Raw genomic sequence first — 20,595 nt, 5'->3', positions numbered from 1 at the left:
TTAAAAGTTCGAAAAAAGTTTTCCCTCTGGAACTAAAGTTTGAAAATCTTTTCAGAACTTGGTTTATATTTGGAATAATGAAAATTGGACTTTTCTCTTACGGTTTCATCGGTTTTCTCGCTATAACTCACTTTGCAATCGCTTATTCAGCCTCTTTTGATTCAGGGATTCTTTTCATTCAATTTATGTACATTTTCGTCATTTTCTATCTATTACAGTTCAGCATTATAAGTTCTACGTGGGTCTTTACTCACTTTCTACTTACCGTTCTATTCGCTTATTGTCAATCATCTTCATTCTCTATTCGTTCTCATATTAGATCAAATTCTTTCAAAAATCAGTATCATTTTCTTCATGAGTTACAAAAGTTCAACAATTGGCTTGATTCATTCAATAAACAAATTCGCTTACCAACTTTCATCTTTTTTTCTTACACAAGTTTAGTTGTTATCGTTATTATCTATTATGGTTCTCAGCATCAATTCTCAAATGTTTGGATAAGCCTTTTGCTCAAAGGGACTAGTGTTCTAACTTTTGCTGTCATTTCATATTTCAATTATTTTCTTTCCTTCGTATCACAAAGTGTTGGTACTATTCCACTATCTGTACATTTTTGATATTCCCTCAGAATACTTTATCGATTCTAAAATAATGTCTTGATTTTTTACTTCTAGGGACGAGAATTGCATTTGACAATTTATAATATTTCGACTACTTATTGTCAAGAAACTCGATTGGTGCTAAAGGTAAACAATAGCTCATTGTAACTTCCAATAACCACTATTAACGGAATCAAATTTAATTCTCAACAGAGACTTGAAATTCTGGACCGATTATCGTATCGAAACATTGGTTTGTACATAAACAACTGTCTTCAACGCTTTAAACTTTAAAAGACACGGCACGGGTACGCCGATTCAAAACGATCTATTGGAATATGATTTTCAGCTTTGTTCATTTCGTCAATCAAGATATTCTTGGAACAGCTCAAAACTTCAAAAAGAAATACGAGAATCCAATTTTTCGTGGCCATGATGCCGCAGCTTCAGACAAAGATAATGAACTGGGTATAGAGAGATTGGAAGAACTAATTTCGATTGTATAAAAATGTATGATTAGACGTACCTTTAATTTACTTTCGAAATATTTATCTTCGAAAATCAAACTCAACGTTTGTTGTGGTTTTCCACCATTACAAGAAAATCTCTACAACAAATTCATTGAATCGAAAGTTGTCTCTAACATTACCAATATGGAAGGTAAAGGAAAAGCCAATTCCTCTCTCAATAATAATGATATTGCTCTGATTCTCTATTCACCATCAGAATATAGTGAACATGATAAACTCAAAATCGAGTTCCACATTCTATTAGTAATACAGCCAAGGGAAATGAGTTTGAGGGTAATTTTATATCATTCGCGCAGCAAAGGTGATAACGACAATTTATCAGTAGTTAGATAATTAAGACATTCAAATTTACCATTGTTTTGATTGATAAGATTTTGTTATCGCTTTGGATGCGCAATCGATATAAATTTACCGTCAAACTCATTTCCCTTGGCTGTATAATAAAGGGTGTGTAGTTTAAAAAGTTCCCTTTTTGAGATAAGAAAATAACAGGTAAAAGGTTAGATAACATTTTTTTCTTACCCTTTGCCTTTGCTATTTTCTTATCTCAAAAAGGGAACTTTTTAAACTACACACCGTTTAGGAAAGGATTCTCTTTTCATCTAAATCATCTTTTCTTTTATGATAATAATTGTTATTCATAACTAATAACATTTCTAATAATATTTAGACTAGGTATCATCGACGAGAGGGTGTAACTTAAGATAATTGTATGAAATATCTTGAACTCTACTCAATAATTGATTTGCAACAGTTGATATATGAGAAATTAATGAATAAATTGGGCTCCAGCACTGAATATTGATAATATCTCTGATATTCCCAATTATTAATAGATCGATAGATTTATTTCCCAATGAACGACTGCAACACAGTGAAAGTTTTATTTCGATTTTCAATTTCTCAGATTAATGAGATTTATTTATTTCTTTAACAATAACAATATACTCAAGATTTTCAAATGTGCCATTGAATTGATTGCTAAATTGATTGTTCACACTCTTTTTTTTCTAGAGATTTCAGTTCAATTGAATTGATATTTTGATAGTGGAAAATTTAAGTAAAAATATCTTTTTAATTTGAATCCAGTTGAGCTTGAATACAAAGTTCTGAATGAAAATGATCTTCAATAAGATCAATCAGCTTGCCAATAGATTCTCAAAACGTTATGGACCAGAGGATTTGGATGATGCGTTCAAGAGACTTGAATCGATTGAGAAATCAACGTTCATCGTTAAAAGATCAACAACTAATAAAAATCATCGATTAATTTGTTATCTTCTAGTTATTATAAATCTAATTTTAACTGTTCGCAACGTTATCCTTATTGTAACGGATAATAAAATGGTTCAGTTTATTCTTGGCGATTTTTTAGCTTCTTTCGAAGCCCGAGCATTTGTTAATTTTACCTATTTCTTAATTGCCTGTGTATTAATACCATTCAACATTTATAATATTATTCTCAACAATTTCGTTAAAGAGCCATTCGTAAACCAACTAGTGAGCTATTTAAAGGGAAGGCAATCTTCAAGGAGAGAACTACATCTTTCAAATCATTATGATAATCTAATTCTGACCTGGTATATCAAGGGAATCAGATTCTATGTATTTTACACCAGATTTGTAATATTAATTAACCTTTTCTTCAACCTAGTAATCATCACGACAAAGACGAAAGATGCAAACACTTTTTGTTTACAGTTATTTTTCATTTGTATAATTTATTATTTTGCACATTTTGCTTTATACAGTTCGAGGTGGGTTTTCTTACATTGGTTTCTGACAGTACTTTTTACTCATTGTCGATTAGCTTCATTAACGACCATTTTTAATAATCGATTGAGATTCACTAAAGTTCAGAAAGTTTGGCTCTTCGAACTTCGAAAGCTTAATAATTGGATGGATTCGTTTAATCAGCAAATTTATTTTCCTACTCTACACTTATTCTCGTTTATTGCCATTTTCGCTGTTCTGATAACCTACTCTGGTTCACAATACACTTTCAATAATATTATTCTTAATATTCTGATGCGAATGTTTGCAATCACTGGGCCATGCACTATCCTTTTCTATTGCTATCTATGTTCGTTTATTGCTAGAAAAGTTTGTATTACCTTAACAACGATTCTTAGAAATTTATTAGTTGGTATTTCAATTTTCATCTACAGGGGGAGATAATTCATTCAATGGTCTACAATCTATCGACTAGTAAATGTCAAGACATTTCCTTGATGCTAAAGGTAAAAGCTTCTTGTTGATGGTTATTCAAATTTCTTATATACAAAGTTTATTATAATTCAGAGGCTTGAAGTTTTGGAACGATTATCATATCGAAACCTTGGTTTATACTTAAATGGAGATATTTTGATCTGTAATAATTTCTCTTTAATCGTAAGTATCGATCATAGATACGAGCATTTGAAATTATATCCATTCCTCTGATGGGTCAATGATTCTGGTCATTTAAAGATTTCTTTTCTTTTTATTAATAGTTCTTATTAGAATGTACCGGAATATATCTACTCATGTGTTCCACCATAGGTGTATGAGAAAATTTCATCATGGTATCGGAAACCTTGGTTTGTCCTAAATGACCATTAATAATATAACCATTAGAATTGGAAATTCTCGTTCATTGCAGTGAAATTATTATTTTATATTGTCAGTTTGCTGTTATAAGAATAACTTTAATATTTCCTTATAGACTCAGAACAATAATGAAATGTGACTCCGACAACGTAATTATTCAAATAAATTCAATAATAACAATCATAATCATTTTCCTTAGACTATTAATTTATAGTAAATTCTCAATAATGATAAAAAGCACGAGAATTCTCAATAATATTGAGAGTTAATAATTAAACAAAGTTATATTTATTTGCAGAAAATGTAATTGAAAGTTAATTGCTTGAGTGATTGAAAACATGCAAGGTTTGATAACCAATATTGTTAATTTATCTCCCTTGTTCAACTCTCGTTAATGGACAGAAATCTTTTCGAGCTCTTAAATTTAAAGCTTGAATTGTCAGATTTGATAATTTATCAGCTAATCCAAAATATTAACACGAAGTTGAACTGTTTTTTAATCAAAATAGTAGTTTCCTAAGCATTTGGATTCTCGAAAACAAAACTTATCAAAGATAAAAAAAGTCTTTTATTTTTTCTTCATCGATAAATTGACCTAAGCTTATGTAGCTGAAACAAAGTAGTAGATTAGTTAACTTTAGCACTTCCGTTTTGAGCCAAGAACGCTATTGGTTTTGAGCCGATTCACTCCCATTTTAAACAAAATAGTTTGGATCAATTCAATTATCATCAGAATTTATTCTAATATATTGAAAGCCAATTAACTATTAAGAGCATGGTTAATGTTAATGATTAATAAAGTACAGGGCTATTTACCTATTTTTACCGATTTTTTTTCAATTTTCTCAGCAACTAAGCTTCAGAGAGGCACGAGACTTGAGTGGTATGAATTTGAGCGATACGCAATTGTTATAGTAAAAGATCAAGGTCATTCAGGTCATCGGTAAAATAACACGTTTCAAGTTAATCTGAAATATTTGATATTGATTATTTAATATTAAATATTGAAGGTGATATTTTTATTCTCCTCATTTTTTAACTCTCAAAAATGAGATATTACAGTTTAATTGAATAACTGTTGAGCATCTTTTATTCAATAAATTTGTCTTAACGAGCATAGCAAAGAAACCTCAAACCTTGTCAGTAGTATCTCTGTATACTACTTTTCGTTAAATAACCTTCAGATGACCTTGAAACGTGTTATTTTACCGATGACCTGAATGACCTTGATCTTTTACTATAACAATTGCGTATCGCTCAAATTCATACCACTCAAGTCTCGTGCCTCTCTGAAGCTTATTTGCTGAGAAAATTGAAAAAAAAAATCGGTAAAAATATCTGAATAGCCCTGTACATCATCAATATCTTTGTTGCATAGGCAGAAACTCTAATTTTTAAACGTCGAGTCATTTATGTTTTCTTGGTTATAATTATCAACCTCTTCAATGATAGTACCGTTCGATCCTTGTTTTTATCTTTCACTGTATATAAGGCGTAGAAGTTTCTGATGTAACAGAAAGTGGGTTGTTTATCACATCTTCGTCGTTGGTGTCTTCATTCGAGTCTACAGTATTGTCTGAGTCTCCATCCGATTCTGAATTATCGGAAACAGTACTGCGCTGCTCCTCAATGTGCAAGCTGATTTCAGCCGTTGTACGTATAGTGACAAGCTTGATGTTTTACTCTTCTTGTTTTTCATCAGCCAAATTTATGATGAGCTCTGATGCTTGAGGCGTCAATTCTTTGTATTGAGTTTCCAGATTATAGACAACGAGCTTGAGGCCTTGTTTCAGCTACTACACATTCTGTGATTGGATTGAGGCTTACAGCAGCCTTATCCTAAAAGAATAATTCACAGTGCTTACATTGATACTTCATCCAATTCCGTGGCTGGTAACGTTTAAACAAACATAACAGCTGCTTTACTTTGTTAATGGGTAGAATTTTATTTGGTCGAAGTTGTCTTCAACATTGGAAACTACTGAAACGTTGCTCATCTCAGCAACTGTGGATGCGTCAATAGAAACGAACGTTGATGGTAAGGACGAGCGAAAAAATTTAAAGTCCAAGACGTCGTCAACGATGAGAGGGTGAAATTTAGTTAAACTTTCGTTTTAACAACACCAATTGATGAAGAATTTTGTGTAATTTTCAATAAAAAATGTTCAATGAAAGTCAGAACAAATATTTCATAAGCTTTTGCTGCTGATCGTATCATTACTTTTTACTTGGGTTGTGAGAGCATATAGTAACGTTGTATTGATAAAGTTTCTGTTAACTTCGTTGAAGTAAATAAATTGTTTCATTGTACCAACTGTTTCTTATACAGGGCATTTCACAAAGTTTCAGACCCTATACTCGAGTTATGGTAGTTTGGGACGTACTTAATTGGTGAGAATATTCCATTTTTAATCAAATAAAAAAAATCAAAGTTAAATCAAATCAATGATGCCCCAATGACTAATCAGATTGATGATTAGAATCAAAATCAAAAAGATAAAACGAGATGATCAGTTAAATCAAATCAATATTGCTATTTAAATACTAAAATCCAATTTCAAAGGATTGACAGAGATGAACAGTTACAATACAGATTCACAGGTCACGATGAGAACAAAGGATGAAAAAGTTATCAGTAGTAATAAAACCTCCGCTTCTGAGTGGCTCAGAAGCGGAAGTGGGGGTAAAATAATTATCCTGAAACTGAAAGGGGGAAATAATTCAATAATAATCATAAACCCGAAAAAATATGCTCATTGAATTTCGCGCTCTTACAATATACATGATACTGGATTCATTCTTGGATGAATCTTTAAAGATATTTTTGTTTACACTCCTAAAGTTGTTTCATTGTGAATTCTTTTGCTAAAATCTTTTTCAAAACTGAATTTATATTATCAATCATGTTTTTTTTTCAAATTACCAATCACTTATCTATTCATTCTGGGTAAGAATTTTAATAAGAATGTTTTTATATTAAGACTAACGCTTAATCATTTTTCAATCATTAAAGGTATGGTTTTTGATGAAAATCTAAATTCATCAAGCAACGCGAATATGAACAATAACCCTCAAAGTAGATCTGGTGAATTGTTTTTAGCCTAACATAAGTTAATTCAAATCATTGTTATAGTCTAAAATCATGAATTTTGATGAAATGAGGTGACCCTCATGAATAGAAATTGACACCATGCACCTAATTTTGACTATAAGACACTATTAAAACTCCGATTTTAAAAAATTTTCAGTTGAATCTGAATGATAGCATAGTGGTAAGACGTTAGCTTTGTGTATGCAAGGGAATATGTTCAAACCACGGTGGTGACAATTTTTTTCTTTTTGAATAAAACTTTACCATGACTATTAACATTGATTATGAACATTTTTTCTGTATTAGGAATTGATCAACAAAATGAGAATCCTCAAACGACCCAACCGGAAGCTCACCAACACACTGTGGAAGAGGGTGAAGAGATCAGAGAGACTGAAAATCGATTAAATGAACTGCGAGCGGCAAGACAGACACGTTTGGAACAACGGATCACAGCTCCATATACCACTGAAACTAGTTCTAATGGTGAGTTTGCCTTATGAATCAACTATAACATGATTGTGTTAATAACAATAGATTATGTTCAACTCACCAGCGAAAGATGATTAGGATGTCAAATGATGACTACTAGTGATAGTATTGATAGTTATGAATTTCATCTCAATCAGATTTGGTAAATAGGTTTTATGACAATAGAACCTTTACCTTAACTTGCTACTTGATACCATGATCAACGCTGAAAACACTAGTACCCGTCTTGTTATGGATAGCAAACTCACGAGGATAGAACTTATCATTGTAATAGAAACCTTGAGCATCAAAGTAACAACAAATATATTCCATGATGATTAAATGAACTGATGTCAACTAACATTGACTCTCTTTATTTATACTAAACATATGGTTCATATACAGTAAAGACCGCAAGAGGGCGGGTTTCTCAGTATGAGCATCAACCAATCCCATAAACCAATTCAAGAAGCCACCGTTGAGTTTTTTCATAAAGATAACCTTGGGGATATGTTCACGTGGCCACATCGTGTTGATGTAATTACTTGCATAGTCTTGCCATATTTGATCAGAATTAGTTATGAGTTGGTTAGAGCTTTCTTTCGTTAGTTTTCCGTTGATAATCATTTCTTCTTCTTTCCAAGGTTGATCTATACGACCGGTTTCCTTTATCAATGTTCCTAAGATAAAAACGTCTGCAAGAAATAATGAACCTTTAAGGGTCCTTGACGAGTAGGTGACAGGTGATAACATTTCCATTAAGTAAACAACACCGGGGATTTACTTATTAGAGCATGCACTGCTGGAACAACAACTTTATCTATACAGAGTCTCCGGTTTCTTTTAGATAGAGTAATTCCATTGTCATTGTTTTCGATTGTTAGTTCTTCTATTGTTTCCGTGGCTCCAATTTCGTCTATCTTCGAATTACACAAATCACCAAGTCCACTGAGTTAACGTCTAGTTAGATTAACACCAGCCAATGTAGGTTTGTCTTCGATGAACTCACGTAGATCTACTCTTGCACATCTAATCTCACCATTTCTGAGTTCACCCCATGAAATAGTTAAATTGTACTTGTTGATTTTAAAAGGATTTAACGATAACCAGTTTAATGTTGACATGTTGAACACTGGCTTTATAATGAATTTTCACCTCGTTTCACTTCCATTTTTATACCTACTAGAGTTTTGAACTCATTGAACATCTCCTGCAACCCTTTGTAAGACTTAGCCCCAGTAACTATTAACTTTCCGGTTGAGTAATAAAAAACGCATGATTTATCTTTTCACCAAATATATGCAGGGAAAATTTCAGGTTCATAACTCACTCCAGTTAGATTTTCAATATTGGGTTTACTTTTAGAAAAGCAGATGCTGTGATGTTAACAATACGAATAAATTTGGCTCCTGGATAAACAGATTGAACATGAAAACGAGCTTGTTTTATTGTTTTACATCCTGTGGCAATAATTTTTCCTGATTCAAATGTTAGAAGAGTCTGTAGACCATTTTTTATTACATCTGCATTGAATTTTTTCATTCGATTGTTGAGAGGAATTTTTTGACCATAGTCCCATAATGACACGAGATTAGCTATTTTCATTTTGAACAAAAGAGATGATGAAATAATACCTAAAGATTATGAGAATGGTTAGCGAAGGAAAAGCAGCAACGCGTAGACTAGATCACTCATGATTGACCGATTAAATAAATTGTTACAAGTATTTATACATTTTTGAATAACTTTATTCTTATATTAGATCATTTTTGACCAAGAAAGATTCATATTTCTCTGAGAATTCTTTGCTCTTCAGTAGCTTCATCAACTCCAAATCCACTTTAACATGGCCAAATATCAATTTATCCGGGAGATTGTCATAATCTATTTGGTCAACAAGAGCTTTTAAACGTTTGAATGTGACGAAAGAGACTTCAACAGCCCAATTTGGTCCATCGATTCCATCATACCCAGCTGGTGCACTATGTGCCCATTCAGTTATCTTTACTGTCAAATTTTCATTTTTAACAATATTAATTATTAGATTGGCTTTTAGACCACTTGCACCATAATTAAACACAACTTGATCTGTCCACATTTTGATACTAATTATTAACTAACAAAGACTAGTGCTTTTTATACCTATTTTTATTGCATCATTTTTTATTTCATTCTACTCTGTTCATTAGTCCTAGCATCGAACGATGGTTTCAAGGACACTATTGACGTCATCCCAGACAGTTCATTGAACTTTCTAGAATGTTCTAGAACGTTCTCTGATCCCCACCCTTATTTCCGTTTCCACTTCTGGCTCAGAAGCGGAGGTTTTTATACTACTGTTATCAAAATAATCACTTACTTCGTTTCGTTGTTGTGCTGAACTTTAGCACACGGAAGAGAGCTAAAGCCAGCAGTTAATTACTGCTGCTACAAAACACTTTAAAGAAAAACTTTTATTCATTAATACCTTGGGTATCTATACCCTGATCGCCATAAAGAAAATGGCTGATTGTCGGCCATTATATGCGTGGCGAGGTAGATATTCTTCTCCTTCATCTTCTTCATCTTCATCAAAGTTATTCAATAGAATTAGCCAGGTACCACGTGAGAGCTGATACCTGGTTGAACAAAGAAAAACTGGTATTGTAACCGGTTTTGTTACAGTTCTCCGGGGGTACATAAAAAGGATCAACGTCCTCGTTGATTTACAATTGTTAGGAAATTAATATATAATATTTTAATCGAGGACAACTGAATGACTTAATGACTTCACCTTAATTATGGTTGGTTGGTTTCAATTGTTATGAAGTGCAATTTAATTCAAAATAGTTCAATGATTTTACCTTAATTATGGTTGGTTGGTTTTAATTCAATTCAATACAATTCAATTGTTCAACTTTTGAAGGTAATCACTATCTAATTCAATTTATTTTGTATTGTTTAATTGTTGAAGTTAATTAAATTGTGTATTCTTCTATTGTTTGTTAGTTGAAGGTAATTTGATTGAATAGTTTACACTTTGTTGTTCAATTTTGAAGGTAGTTAAAAAGTGCATTTTTTCATTGTTCAATTGTTCAAAGTGATGTCTATTTCGGTCAATAAATTTGGTTTTATTACAATGAGTCAGAAAAGAGTTGACTTAATAAGGTTTTACAGGGCTATTCAACTTCATTTTACGTAGATTTTTAGTTATAACTCAAGAACTGTTGAGTTTAAAAAGATCAAACCTCGTACAGATACATATCGGGACTTCTTATATAAAGTTTCAAGGTCATTGAGGTCATTTCACGATAAACCTATCTAGAGGTCATTTGAAGGTTTTTTTGAAACGAAGAATAAAAAGTTATTCCATGGTCCAAGTTGTAACAATACTTGAGTAATCAATAATTTGATTACTCAACTAAAACAATTAACAATTGTTTAATAATCATTTTTTTTTGTTGATCAATTAAAATTAACAATAGCTAGTTTTTAGATACGATCTTAATAGATCGTATCTTTCACGTTATTTTCTTTCGTATATTTCACAAGTTTAAATTAATAATTCAAAGTCATTGGCGTTATTATGTCAATTTGCAGAACCGCTGCTTATTTCATTCAAATTAATGGCTCTCCGTTATTTGAACTGATATTGACACCAAAACTTCAAAGATGAATTATCAAAGATGAATAAATTAACCAGGAAAATTTCTACCTTAGATGAAGCTACTGAGTGAAGAATGAATCATTCAGGTCAAAAGTGCAAAAATGTTAAATGAAATTTATCATGGTTGTAGAAGTTAAGATATTAATTGAATGGACTAAACTGAATTATCTTATATTTTGTTGCAAACGTAGTACTTCAAGTTTGATTCGTTGTGTTTATATAAATGGTTAAGATGAAAAATGATTATAATTGAAATAATTATCTTTTCAGTGGTCAAAAGTTTTCTCCAGTAATTGACTTCTGTTCAGGTTGTAAGGTTCAAATGTTTTATATGAAATACACGTAGGGTTGAATAGGTTGGGTTGTAATTACGTGTAACTTTTGATATAGTATGTCTCATCAATTTAAATAGTACAGTAATTTTTAAAACCATTAAAATTAACTCGTTTTCTTAAAGAAAACAATCGCCATAAATTCAGTAAGGGTTTTTTAAAGTTGAAATAATCTATATAATCATCTTCTCCATCTTCATCAAAATTATCCAATAGAATTAACCAGGTACCACGTGAGAGGTGGTACCTGGTTGAACAAAGAAAAACTGGTATTGTAACCGGTTTTTTACACTGCTAACAAGTTATTCGAGAAAAACTTTTTAGTTGTTGTAAACAACAACAACCTCTTCAAGAACAAGGTTCCACGTTTTTCAACCTCGTTGACCTTGAAAATAATATGGACTTAATTTTGAGTGTATCTGACTCCCGGTTCAATAGTTATACATGTATATGAAAACAGTGAAAATACGAGCACACCCAATTACTGAGATTTTATTGATTAATGATAAGGAGAAGGGCTCTCACCACAACAGACAGCCATTGTGTAGGTTAGAAATTTCTGAAAGTCTACAATCAATTGTGCACGGAAAGACTTTTTTCGAAAGGATGGTGATGAAATTCTGAAAACAACCTTTACAACCGACGAGCTTTTTGATTTTCTATGTGCAAACGATCATGTTTAACCAGATGGAACCTTATGAAGTGTCCCTAAAATTTTTCAATCACTGGATCCTATTCATATCCTAACGAATGGTTTCAATCGTTTATGCTCTCATGCCCAATACTATTAGGTATCCAAGTAAATAATGATACGATTTTTAATTGGTATGTTAATTGTGATCACAATCAAATCAAATCAATCGAAATAATTTTCATCAGATTCTATGACCTTTTCCGAACGCTCCACGAAAGAAAAAGGTGGTAGTCCGAGGGGGTGAGGTCAGGTGAATAAGGTGGGTGAGGTAATACTTCCCAATTGAGCTCCTTTAGTTGATCTTTGACCTGTTTCGATGTTAGAGGTCGCGCGTTATCATGGAGGTAGATGACCTTTGATCTATTGACCAGTGCAGGCCACTTTTCTACTAACTTTTCGTTATCTCTGACCAATTGTTGAGTGTATAACTAAGAGTTAACATTTTGACCTTGGTTCAATAGCTCGAAGTGGACCACGCCCTTTGGACACCACCATATACACAACATTATCTTCGGTTGATGTGCGTGTGGTTTAGGGGTTGACATCGATGGTTGACCAGGGTCTAACCAAGCGTATGACATTGTATGATTATCATACATTATCCACTTTTCATCGCTGTTCATCAAACGGTCAAGGAAAGGGTCATTATTTTGGCGCGAAAGAAGAGAGCATTGCAAGACATTGACCTTGCTTTGAGGCCAATGTGAACTCAGTAAGCATACACGCACGAATTATAAACTTATTGTCCGACATTTGGAATTAGACTGATAATTAGTTACATAATTTTTCTTATTATTCGTGTTGGCTAATTGCTTATTAGTCATTTCCCGTTTACTAGGAAAAAGAGTCATTAACATCGGGTTGCTAATTGTCTTGAGTTAATTGTAATTAGATCACAATTAAAAATCGTATCATTATTTACTTGGATACCTAATACAATCTCATCATACCCTCGTTTATTCAGATTAGTTTAAGATCTTTGCCTGGATTTGGATCTGGAGCCCGAAAAAGTTTACAATCGAGATTGACTTATCGATGGTTTACAAGTGCGATAAATAGGTGATACATTAGTAGAGTCAGGATCCATTATCTCAAAAAGGCGCAATCCAAGTCAAAAAATTTTCGTTTTTTGGATGAAAAACATTTTTTCTATATAGAACCGTACTAAAAAGTTGATCCTCAGGGTATGCCGAGTCCACTACACCGCTTTACAACGCTAATCTTAGTCTTTGCCGATCGGCACATTTTCTATTTCATTTTCTCTCACCAGCCCTATTAATCCGTTGTTTAAACAGATTTTCCGTTTTAAAGTTAATCCAGGATTGGATGATGATTATTTGTCCCACCATTGATTGTTTACTTTATTGTCATTTTCTGAATGTTGGAGGACCAGGTCACTTGTGGTTGCCGAAGGCAAAATATTTCGAACTTTGCTAGCTCGAAATGGCTCTAAAGAGTTTGATTTTTTGGTGAGTGATGAAAATGATGAACCGTTTATTGGGGTGTCACCAAGGCGACGTGGTGGATGACCTCGACCTCTTTTCAGTAGTATTGTTGATATATTGGAATGGGAATCAGAGTTGAAGATTCTTATTATCATAATAAGTATTAAGTACATGTATTTCATGGGAATGATGTTGGTGTTGTTGATGATGATTTAGATCGTGTAGATATAGTTGATGGTCCGTTGGTCAGATTATTCTGGTGAGTACCAGAAGTTGACGCGGAAGATAAGAATGACGATGACACAAGTGAGATTGATCATCAAATCGACGTCCACTATTTACCATCATAGATTACCTCATCTTCCGGTTCACCTCCACTTTCAATTCTCTGTTCATCTCTTATCATCACCCTTTCCTCAATTTTTTCAATTTCCTCTTCTTCATCTTCATCCTAATTTGTGGTTATCACTTTATTTTCCTCAGTCATATCTCTCTTTTGATGATAAGGCTGATATCATTTGACCTTTGACCTGATCAATTTCAAACTCTTCGGATGATAAAAAGCTAGTGTTGTCCACCTCTTGACCTTGACTATTATTATCATCCCCTTCAATCATAATAAACTTTTCACATTCTTCTACCTCCTTTCATCAACATCAGCATCTTCCTCTTCAAAAATCAATTTTTCTTGTTTATCATCTTCCTTTGTCATCATCTTTTTACTTTCCATCTCTTTCTCATCTTCTCTATTATCCATACGATCATTATTATACTCATCATTATAATTATCATCCTTCATTTGATCAACCCTATTTTAATCAAATTCATTTTCAATTTCACCATTTTCCTGATTACTTATCATCATTTAATCATTTCAGTTTCTGGATTTTCCATTCCCAGTGTCTGAATAAGATCCGGATCTCATCTGAGAAGCTCACGAAGTTGGACAAACGGTTCACCGGTCGAAGATGAATTTAAAGAGTAGAGTCTCATTTGGTGATGAAATAATTTCCAAGTTCAATGGAGATGATGAAGATGTCGGTGTAATTAATGATGAACTTGCTTTAAACCCTTTTAACCCACAATCAGTTGATGGTCAATCTTAATCAACTGTTGATTATTAGACAAACGAAATGGAAACGATAAACTTGGAACACGTTTAAATGAATTAATCACATTAACGTTACCATGATGATGACCATTGGTCAAACTTTTAGAATTATTATCATTATTAATTGAAAGACGGCCACAATTGACCTTGATTGTTGATGTTGTTACATCTAATTTAATCCGGGAAGAAACACAATTTGCATTTTAAGAAGATGAATTAACTTTGTTTACACTTTTATTAATGGTTTAATTGGATCATCAGTAGAATCCTCACTCTTAACAGAGGTAATAAGTTCACAAGCAATTTCCATTTCCATGAGAGCGTCGAGCATTTCTCTCTTTCTTTCAACCTCTTTGCTGGTTCGAATGAGAGGAGGTTTGTCATTTTCGAAAGTGTGTGGAATAAGAGTGTAAAATCCTTCACATTGACTGACCAATTTAGCCGATGCTTTTTTGGAATCATCGTCAACCAATCGATAAAATTACAAGAACATGTATTTAGACAGAAAAAGATCAATCAAAGCTCAAGTCTAAGTCAGTATTTTAGAGCAACTAATCACCAATCTAATTATTAATAGATTACTTTTTGATTATCCTTAACAATCAGATAACTTTTATCAACATTGGATGTGTAATTCAGGGTTTCAGTTAATGGAAAATCCTTTTAATTAGCCTTCAATCATTCATTAATTTATTATTGATCAAAAAATTACATCTTAATAGGTTACAGATCAATAATATTGAAAAAATCTTTAAAAACATTAATGATGAATTTTTCTAGATAAAAGTGACAACAGTTAACGATTAATTAATGAGAAATGAAAGTCGAGTCTTGATAAATCACAAGTAATCAGAAAAGTGAAAATCGAGGCATAAATAATAAAAATGTCTGTAATAGGAATACAAGATAAGATACTAATTGGAACAATCAACTTAATTAACTTCATTTCTTTAAACAAGTTTTACAAAAAACATGAGCGGGAAGATTTGATTGTTGCTCTTGGAGCACTCAAATCGTTGGAAGAATCAAAGTTCATTGTGAAAAAATCGACCGTGAATAAGAATCATCGATTCTTGTGTTACATTCTAGTTGTTCTTAATACAATTTCAATCTCTCGTTGGTTAATTCTTGGTGTAACAAACAGTCAATATTTACAATTAGTTCTTGGTGATTATTTCTCTAGATTTAGTGAACGAGAGCTGCTTAACTGTATTTGCTTCATTCCAACTAAAATAGTGATTTTCATTAACATTTACAATATTATTCTCAACAATTTCACCGATGGACCATTTACCGAAATACTCGCCGAATACGTCCAAGGGATTAAAAGTTCGAAAAAAGTTTTCCCTCTGGAAGTAAAGTTTGAAAATCTTTTCAGAACTTGGTTTATATTTGGAATAACGAAAATTGGACTTTTCTCTTACGGTTTCACTGGTTTTCTCGCTATAACTCACTTTGCAATCGCTTATTCAGCCTCTTTTGATTCAGAGATTCTTTTGATTCAATTTATGTACATTTTCGTCATTTTCTATCTATTACAGTTCAGCATTATAAGTTCTACGTGGGTCTTTACTCACTTTCTACTTACCGTTCTATTCGCTTATTGTCAATCATCTTCATTCTCTATTCGTTCTCATATTAGATCAAATTCTTTCAAAAATCAGTATCATTTTCTTCACGAGTTACAAAAGTTCAACAATTGGCTCGATTCATTTAATAAACAAATTCGCTTACCGACTTTTATCTTTTTTTCTTACACAAGTTTAGTTGTTATCGTTATTATCTATTATGGTTCTCAGCATCAATTCTCAAATGTTTGGATAAGCCTTTTGCTCAAAGGAACTAGTGTTCTAACTTTTGCTGTCATTTCATATTTCAATTATTTTCTTTCCTTCGTATCACAAAGTGTTGGTACTATTCCATTATCTGTATATTTTTGATATTCCCTCAGAATACTTGATCAATACTAAAATAATATCTTGATTTTTTACTTCTAGGGACGAGAATTGCATTTGACGATTTATAACATTTCGACTACTTACTGTCAAGAAACTCGATTGATGCTAAAGGTAAACAATAGCTCATTGTAACTTCCAATAACCACTATTAACGGAATTAAATTTTATTCTCAACAGAGACTTGAAATTCTGGACCGATTATCGTATCGAAACATTGGTTTGTACATAAACAATAGTATCTTAATTTGTAATCATTTTGCTCTGGTAGTAAGTAAAACATGATAATTGAGACAAAGTTTCATCGAAAATGTTTAATTATTCAGAATTTTCTTCTTTATTAAACTAGTTTCTTATGGAGTGTATTGGATTATATTTACTAATGTGTGCGAACTTGCAAAGTCAGAATATTTAAAATTAATCACATGTTTTGTTTAGCTGAACAGTTCATTGTGATTCAATTGACCTTATTGAGGATCAATAGTATTTTTGGTTTGTTCTTGCCGAGATAACCATTTATAAATTCAACGAAACTTGTTCATCAATTTTTAATAAAATCGTGTCACTCGATAATCGAAGCTCGAATTGTGTTTTCACCTGAATTTAGACGAGTGAATCGATACTGAAAATACACAGTAGCTGTTTCATTGATAGAAACCTTTCGAGGTTCGAATCATTAATCAATTATTTTGCTTCAGTAAATCGAAAATTATATAATTAATGAGCCTAATAATTGTCATAATTTAGTGAAATCTCTTAATGAGAAGACTAAATCATTAGAAATCATGAATATTATTTCAGTTTGATGGATGAAAAGTTTACCCTCAAAATGAACTTGATTTATTCATTAATAAGCTTACTGATGATTGTGACAAATTTATGCAAACAATTAAGAGTTAAACTAAAGATCAAAATGATCAACAAGATTAATGAATTTGTACAAAGATTAAGTACAAAATGTGAACCTCAAGACTTAATTGTTGCGTTCGAAAAACTCAAATCGATTGAAAGAGCAAAGTTTATTGTCAACAAATCGACAACCTCAAAGTTTCAACGATTCATGTGCTACTTTATATTCATCTTCAATAATATAGCAGTTTCTAGATATTTAATTCTTGGCCTAACGAATGATAAAACTTTACAATTCATTCTTGGCGATCATTTCGCCACATTCAATGAACGAACTTTTTTCAATATCATGATTTATCTTGCTAATTACCAAGGGATGACAATGAATTATTTCAATATTCACTTAAACAACTTCGTCGATAAACCTTTCACAAGAATACTCGAGGACTATGTCGAAAGTATAACAACTTACAAAGGAGAACTGTACCTTTCGAACTATCATAATCGTCTAGTTAGAAAATGGTACACTTATGGAATCAGAATTATGATATTCTTTACTTACCTTATCGTGATTTATGCTTTCATCACTAATTTTCTAATCGTAGTAACGGAACGAAAAGATTTACGAACTTTATATGTTCAATTATCGTTACTTTGTGTGTTTCAATATTTTAAACATTTTTCTTCGTTCAGTACTAATTGGTTCTTATTACATTGGTTTATAACTATTCTATTTACTTACTGTCGACTATCTTCGTTCACAACTGTATTCAATAATCAATTGGAATCATCACAAGGCCAGAAAACTTTTATTTTCGAGCTACAAAAGTTTAACAATTGGTTAGATTCGTTCAATCGTCAAATAAGTTTAACAACTTTGTTCATTTTTTCATATTTGTCTTTTTTCACTGTCGTTATCGTTTATTATGGTTCTCAACACAATTTCGTTCACACTGGGATAAATGTTCTGTTTCGCGTCGCAAGTGTCGCATCTCCCTTAATAATATCCCTTTTTTGTTATTTCGTTTCGTTTATACCTCGAAAGGTTTGAAATAAATTCGATTCTTTATTAATATTGATATTAGTTAGTAATCTTTTTGTGTTTTCATTTGCAGGGGAAAAGGTTACATTTGATGATTTACAAACTATCGACTTTTAATTGTAAAGATGCTCAGTTGATGCTTAAGGTAAATAAGTTTTAATCGAATCTTAATTCCTAATCTTCAATAATCTCATTTCAGAGGCTTGAAATTTTGGATCGATTTTCATACCGAAAGATTGGTCTGTATTTGAATGAAAATAAACTAATATGTAACCATTTCTCAATCATTGTAAGTATTGATACAATTAATTTTAATCCGAAATTGTGAACTTTTACATTGTGGATTCTAAATTTTCCAATCTTTTTCTTAGTTCTTATTGGAGTGCATTGGATTATATTTACTCATGTATACTAATATAAATAAAAGAGCTTTAGTATCGTATTGATGCAGATAATAAGAAATAAGTCTAAGAATTTCCAACATCTCTCAATTCTACGAAGTTTGCTTACCATACCCTTTGTCCTTCAAATGGCCTTCAAGTGCGTTCTTTGATGAATAACCTTTGAGGTCTTGAAACATGACAATATGAACGCTATCGGCCAGTTAATTTCTGAGTAATTGTGGAAAGAAAACTTTTGTAAACTTATTCCAAACATTCACCGGATATGATTCGTTAATTATGGAGAGCACGATAATTATTGTAATATTAACATTATTAAAATCATTGATAATTGAAACTTAGTAATCAAAATTCAATCGAATTTGCAGGGAAAAAAAGTAATTAAGTTAATTATTTTAGTAATTGAAGAGCACACCGATTGAAAATCAATACTGTTTCTTATTGAGAGTCGATTAAAGTAACTGGGTAAATTATAAGTTAATTGTTTGTGAATAAGTTAATGAATTTACTGGGCCTGATTCACAATATTCATCAAATTGATTCAGATGTGACATAATCGTTTATTAGTAATCAACAGCATTCAATATGTCATCAAGAATAAAGATTATCTATAATAAGATTAACAGATTTACAAAAAGATTAAGAATCAAAAAGTGTCAACCTCAAGATTTAATTGTTGCGTTTGAAAAACTTAAATCGATCGAGAAATCAAATTTCATCATCAGCAAATCGACAACCTCCAAATTTCAACGATTCATGTGCTACTTTATACTTTTTATCAATAACATGATAAGTTCTCGCTTGTTAATTCTTGGTCTCACCGACAATAAAACTCTACAATTCATTTTTGGCGATATTTGCATAACATTCAAAGAGCGACCATTTTTCAATTTAATGTCATATCTGGCTGGTAATCTAGGGATGAGCATGAATATTCTGAATATTTGGTTGAACAATTTCGTTGCTAGGCCTTTCATTAAAGTCCTGGACGATTTCGTCGAAGGTAAAAAAACTTCAGAAAGAAAATTCAATCTGTCCCATGATTATGATTACCTACTGATGAAGTGGTACACTTATGGCATTAAGATCTACATTTATTATACTTATATTTCAGTATTTCACAGTTTCTGTGCCAACTACCTAATCATTGCGACAGAGAAAAGCGATTTTTGGACTTGGAATATTCAATTCGCGTACGTTTTCGTGTTTCACTGTTTTAAACTTCTCTCTGAATTCAGTGCTAATTGGTTCATAATGCATTGGTTCATTACTGTTTTATTCACTTACTGTCGAGTATCTTCATTCACCACTGAGTTTAATAGTCGATTGAGATCATCGAAAGGACAGAAAACTTTTATTTTAGAACTACAAAAGTTCAGTAATTGGATGGATTCATTTAATCATCAAATGAGTTTACCCACTTTCTTCATATTTTCTTATTGGTCTTTTCTCACTGTTGTTATTGTTTATTTTGGTTCACAGCACAGCTTCTCGAATAGCGGAGTAAATGATCAGTTTCGAGTTGGAAGTATCTTATTTCCATCGTTAATCTCAATTTTTTGTTATTCTGTTTCGTTTATACCTCGAAAAGTTCGTATCACTCCTGAAGTAAATCAGTCAATAATTATGAACTTTATGTTTGCAGGGGAAAAGAGTCCATCTAATGGTCTACAATTTATCCAAATACATGTACTTCAATAATTACGATGTTCAATTGATGTTAAAGGTTAGCCAATTGGCGATACGAATCCTTGATTTCTAATCAACGGTTTTTCTTACTTTAGAGACTCGAAATGTTGGATAGATTATCATATCGAAACTTTGGTTTATATTTCAATGA

The 20,595-nt window shown here is 31.9% G+C and overlaps 2 protein-coding genes across 2 annotated transcripts; both read left to right on the top strand.

Moving 5' to 3' along the window:
- Nucleotides 1-15,392: 15,392 nt before the first annotated feature.
- On the top strand, nt 15,393-16,774 carry LOC128386263 (uncharacterized). Its single transcript, XM_053345269.1, has 3 exons — nt 15,393-16,415; nt 16,506-16,577; nt 16,644-16,774. The coding sequence occupies exons 1-3, from the start codon at nt 15,393-15,395 to the stop codon at nt 16,746-16,748; spliced, it is 1,200 nt and encodes a 399-aa protein (XP_053201244.1). The 3' UTR covers nt 16,749-16,774.
- Nucleotides 16,775-17,284: 510 nt separating this feature from the next.
- LOC128386307 (uncharacterized) lies at nt 17,285-19,041 on the top strand. The gene is made up of 4 exons (XM_053345325.1): nt 17,285-18,357; nt 18,428-18,499; nt 18,554-18,643; nt 18,726-19,041. The coding sequence occupies exons 1-4, from the start codon at nt 17,293-17,295 to the stop codon at nt 18,798-18,800; spliced, it is 1,302 nt and encodes a 433-aa protein (XP_053201300.1). The 5' UTR covers nt 17,285-17,292; the 3' UTR covers nt 18,801-19,041.
- The last annotated feature ends 1,554 nt before the right edge of the window (nt 19,042-20,595 follow it).

This window comes from Panonychus citri, unplaced genomic scaffold (genome assembly GCF_014898815.1).
Source record: "Panonychus citri isolate SS breed McGregor unplaced genomic scaffold, ASM1489881v1 Contig00068, whole genome shotgun sequence".
Classification (NCBI taxonomy): domain Eukaryota; kingdom Metazoa; phylum Arthropoda; class Arachnida; order Trombidiformes; family Tetranychidae; genus Panonychus; species Panonychus citri.
The sequence above is the reverse complement of the archived record's forward strand: the minus strand, read 5'-3'. Positions and strand labels throughout refer to the sequence as shown.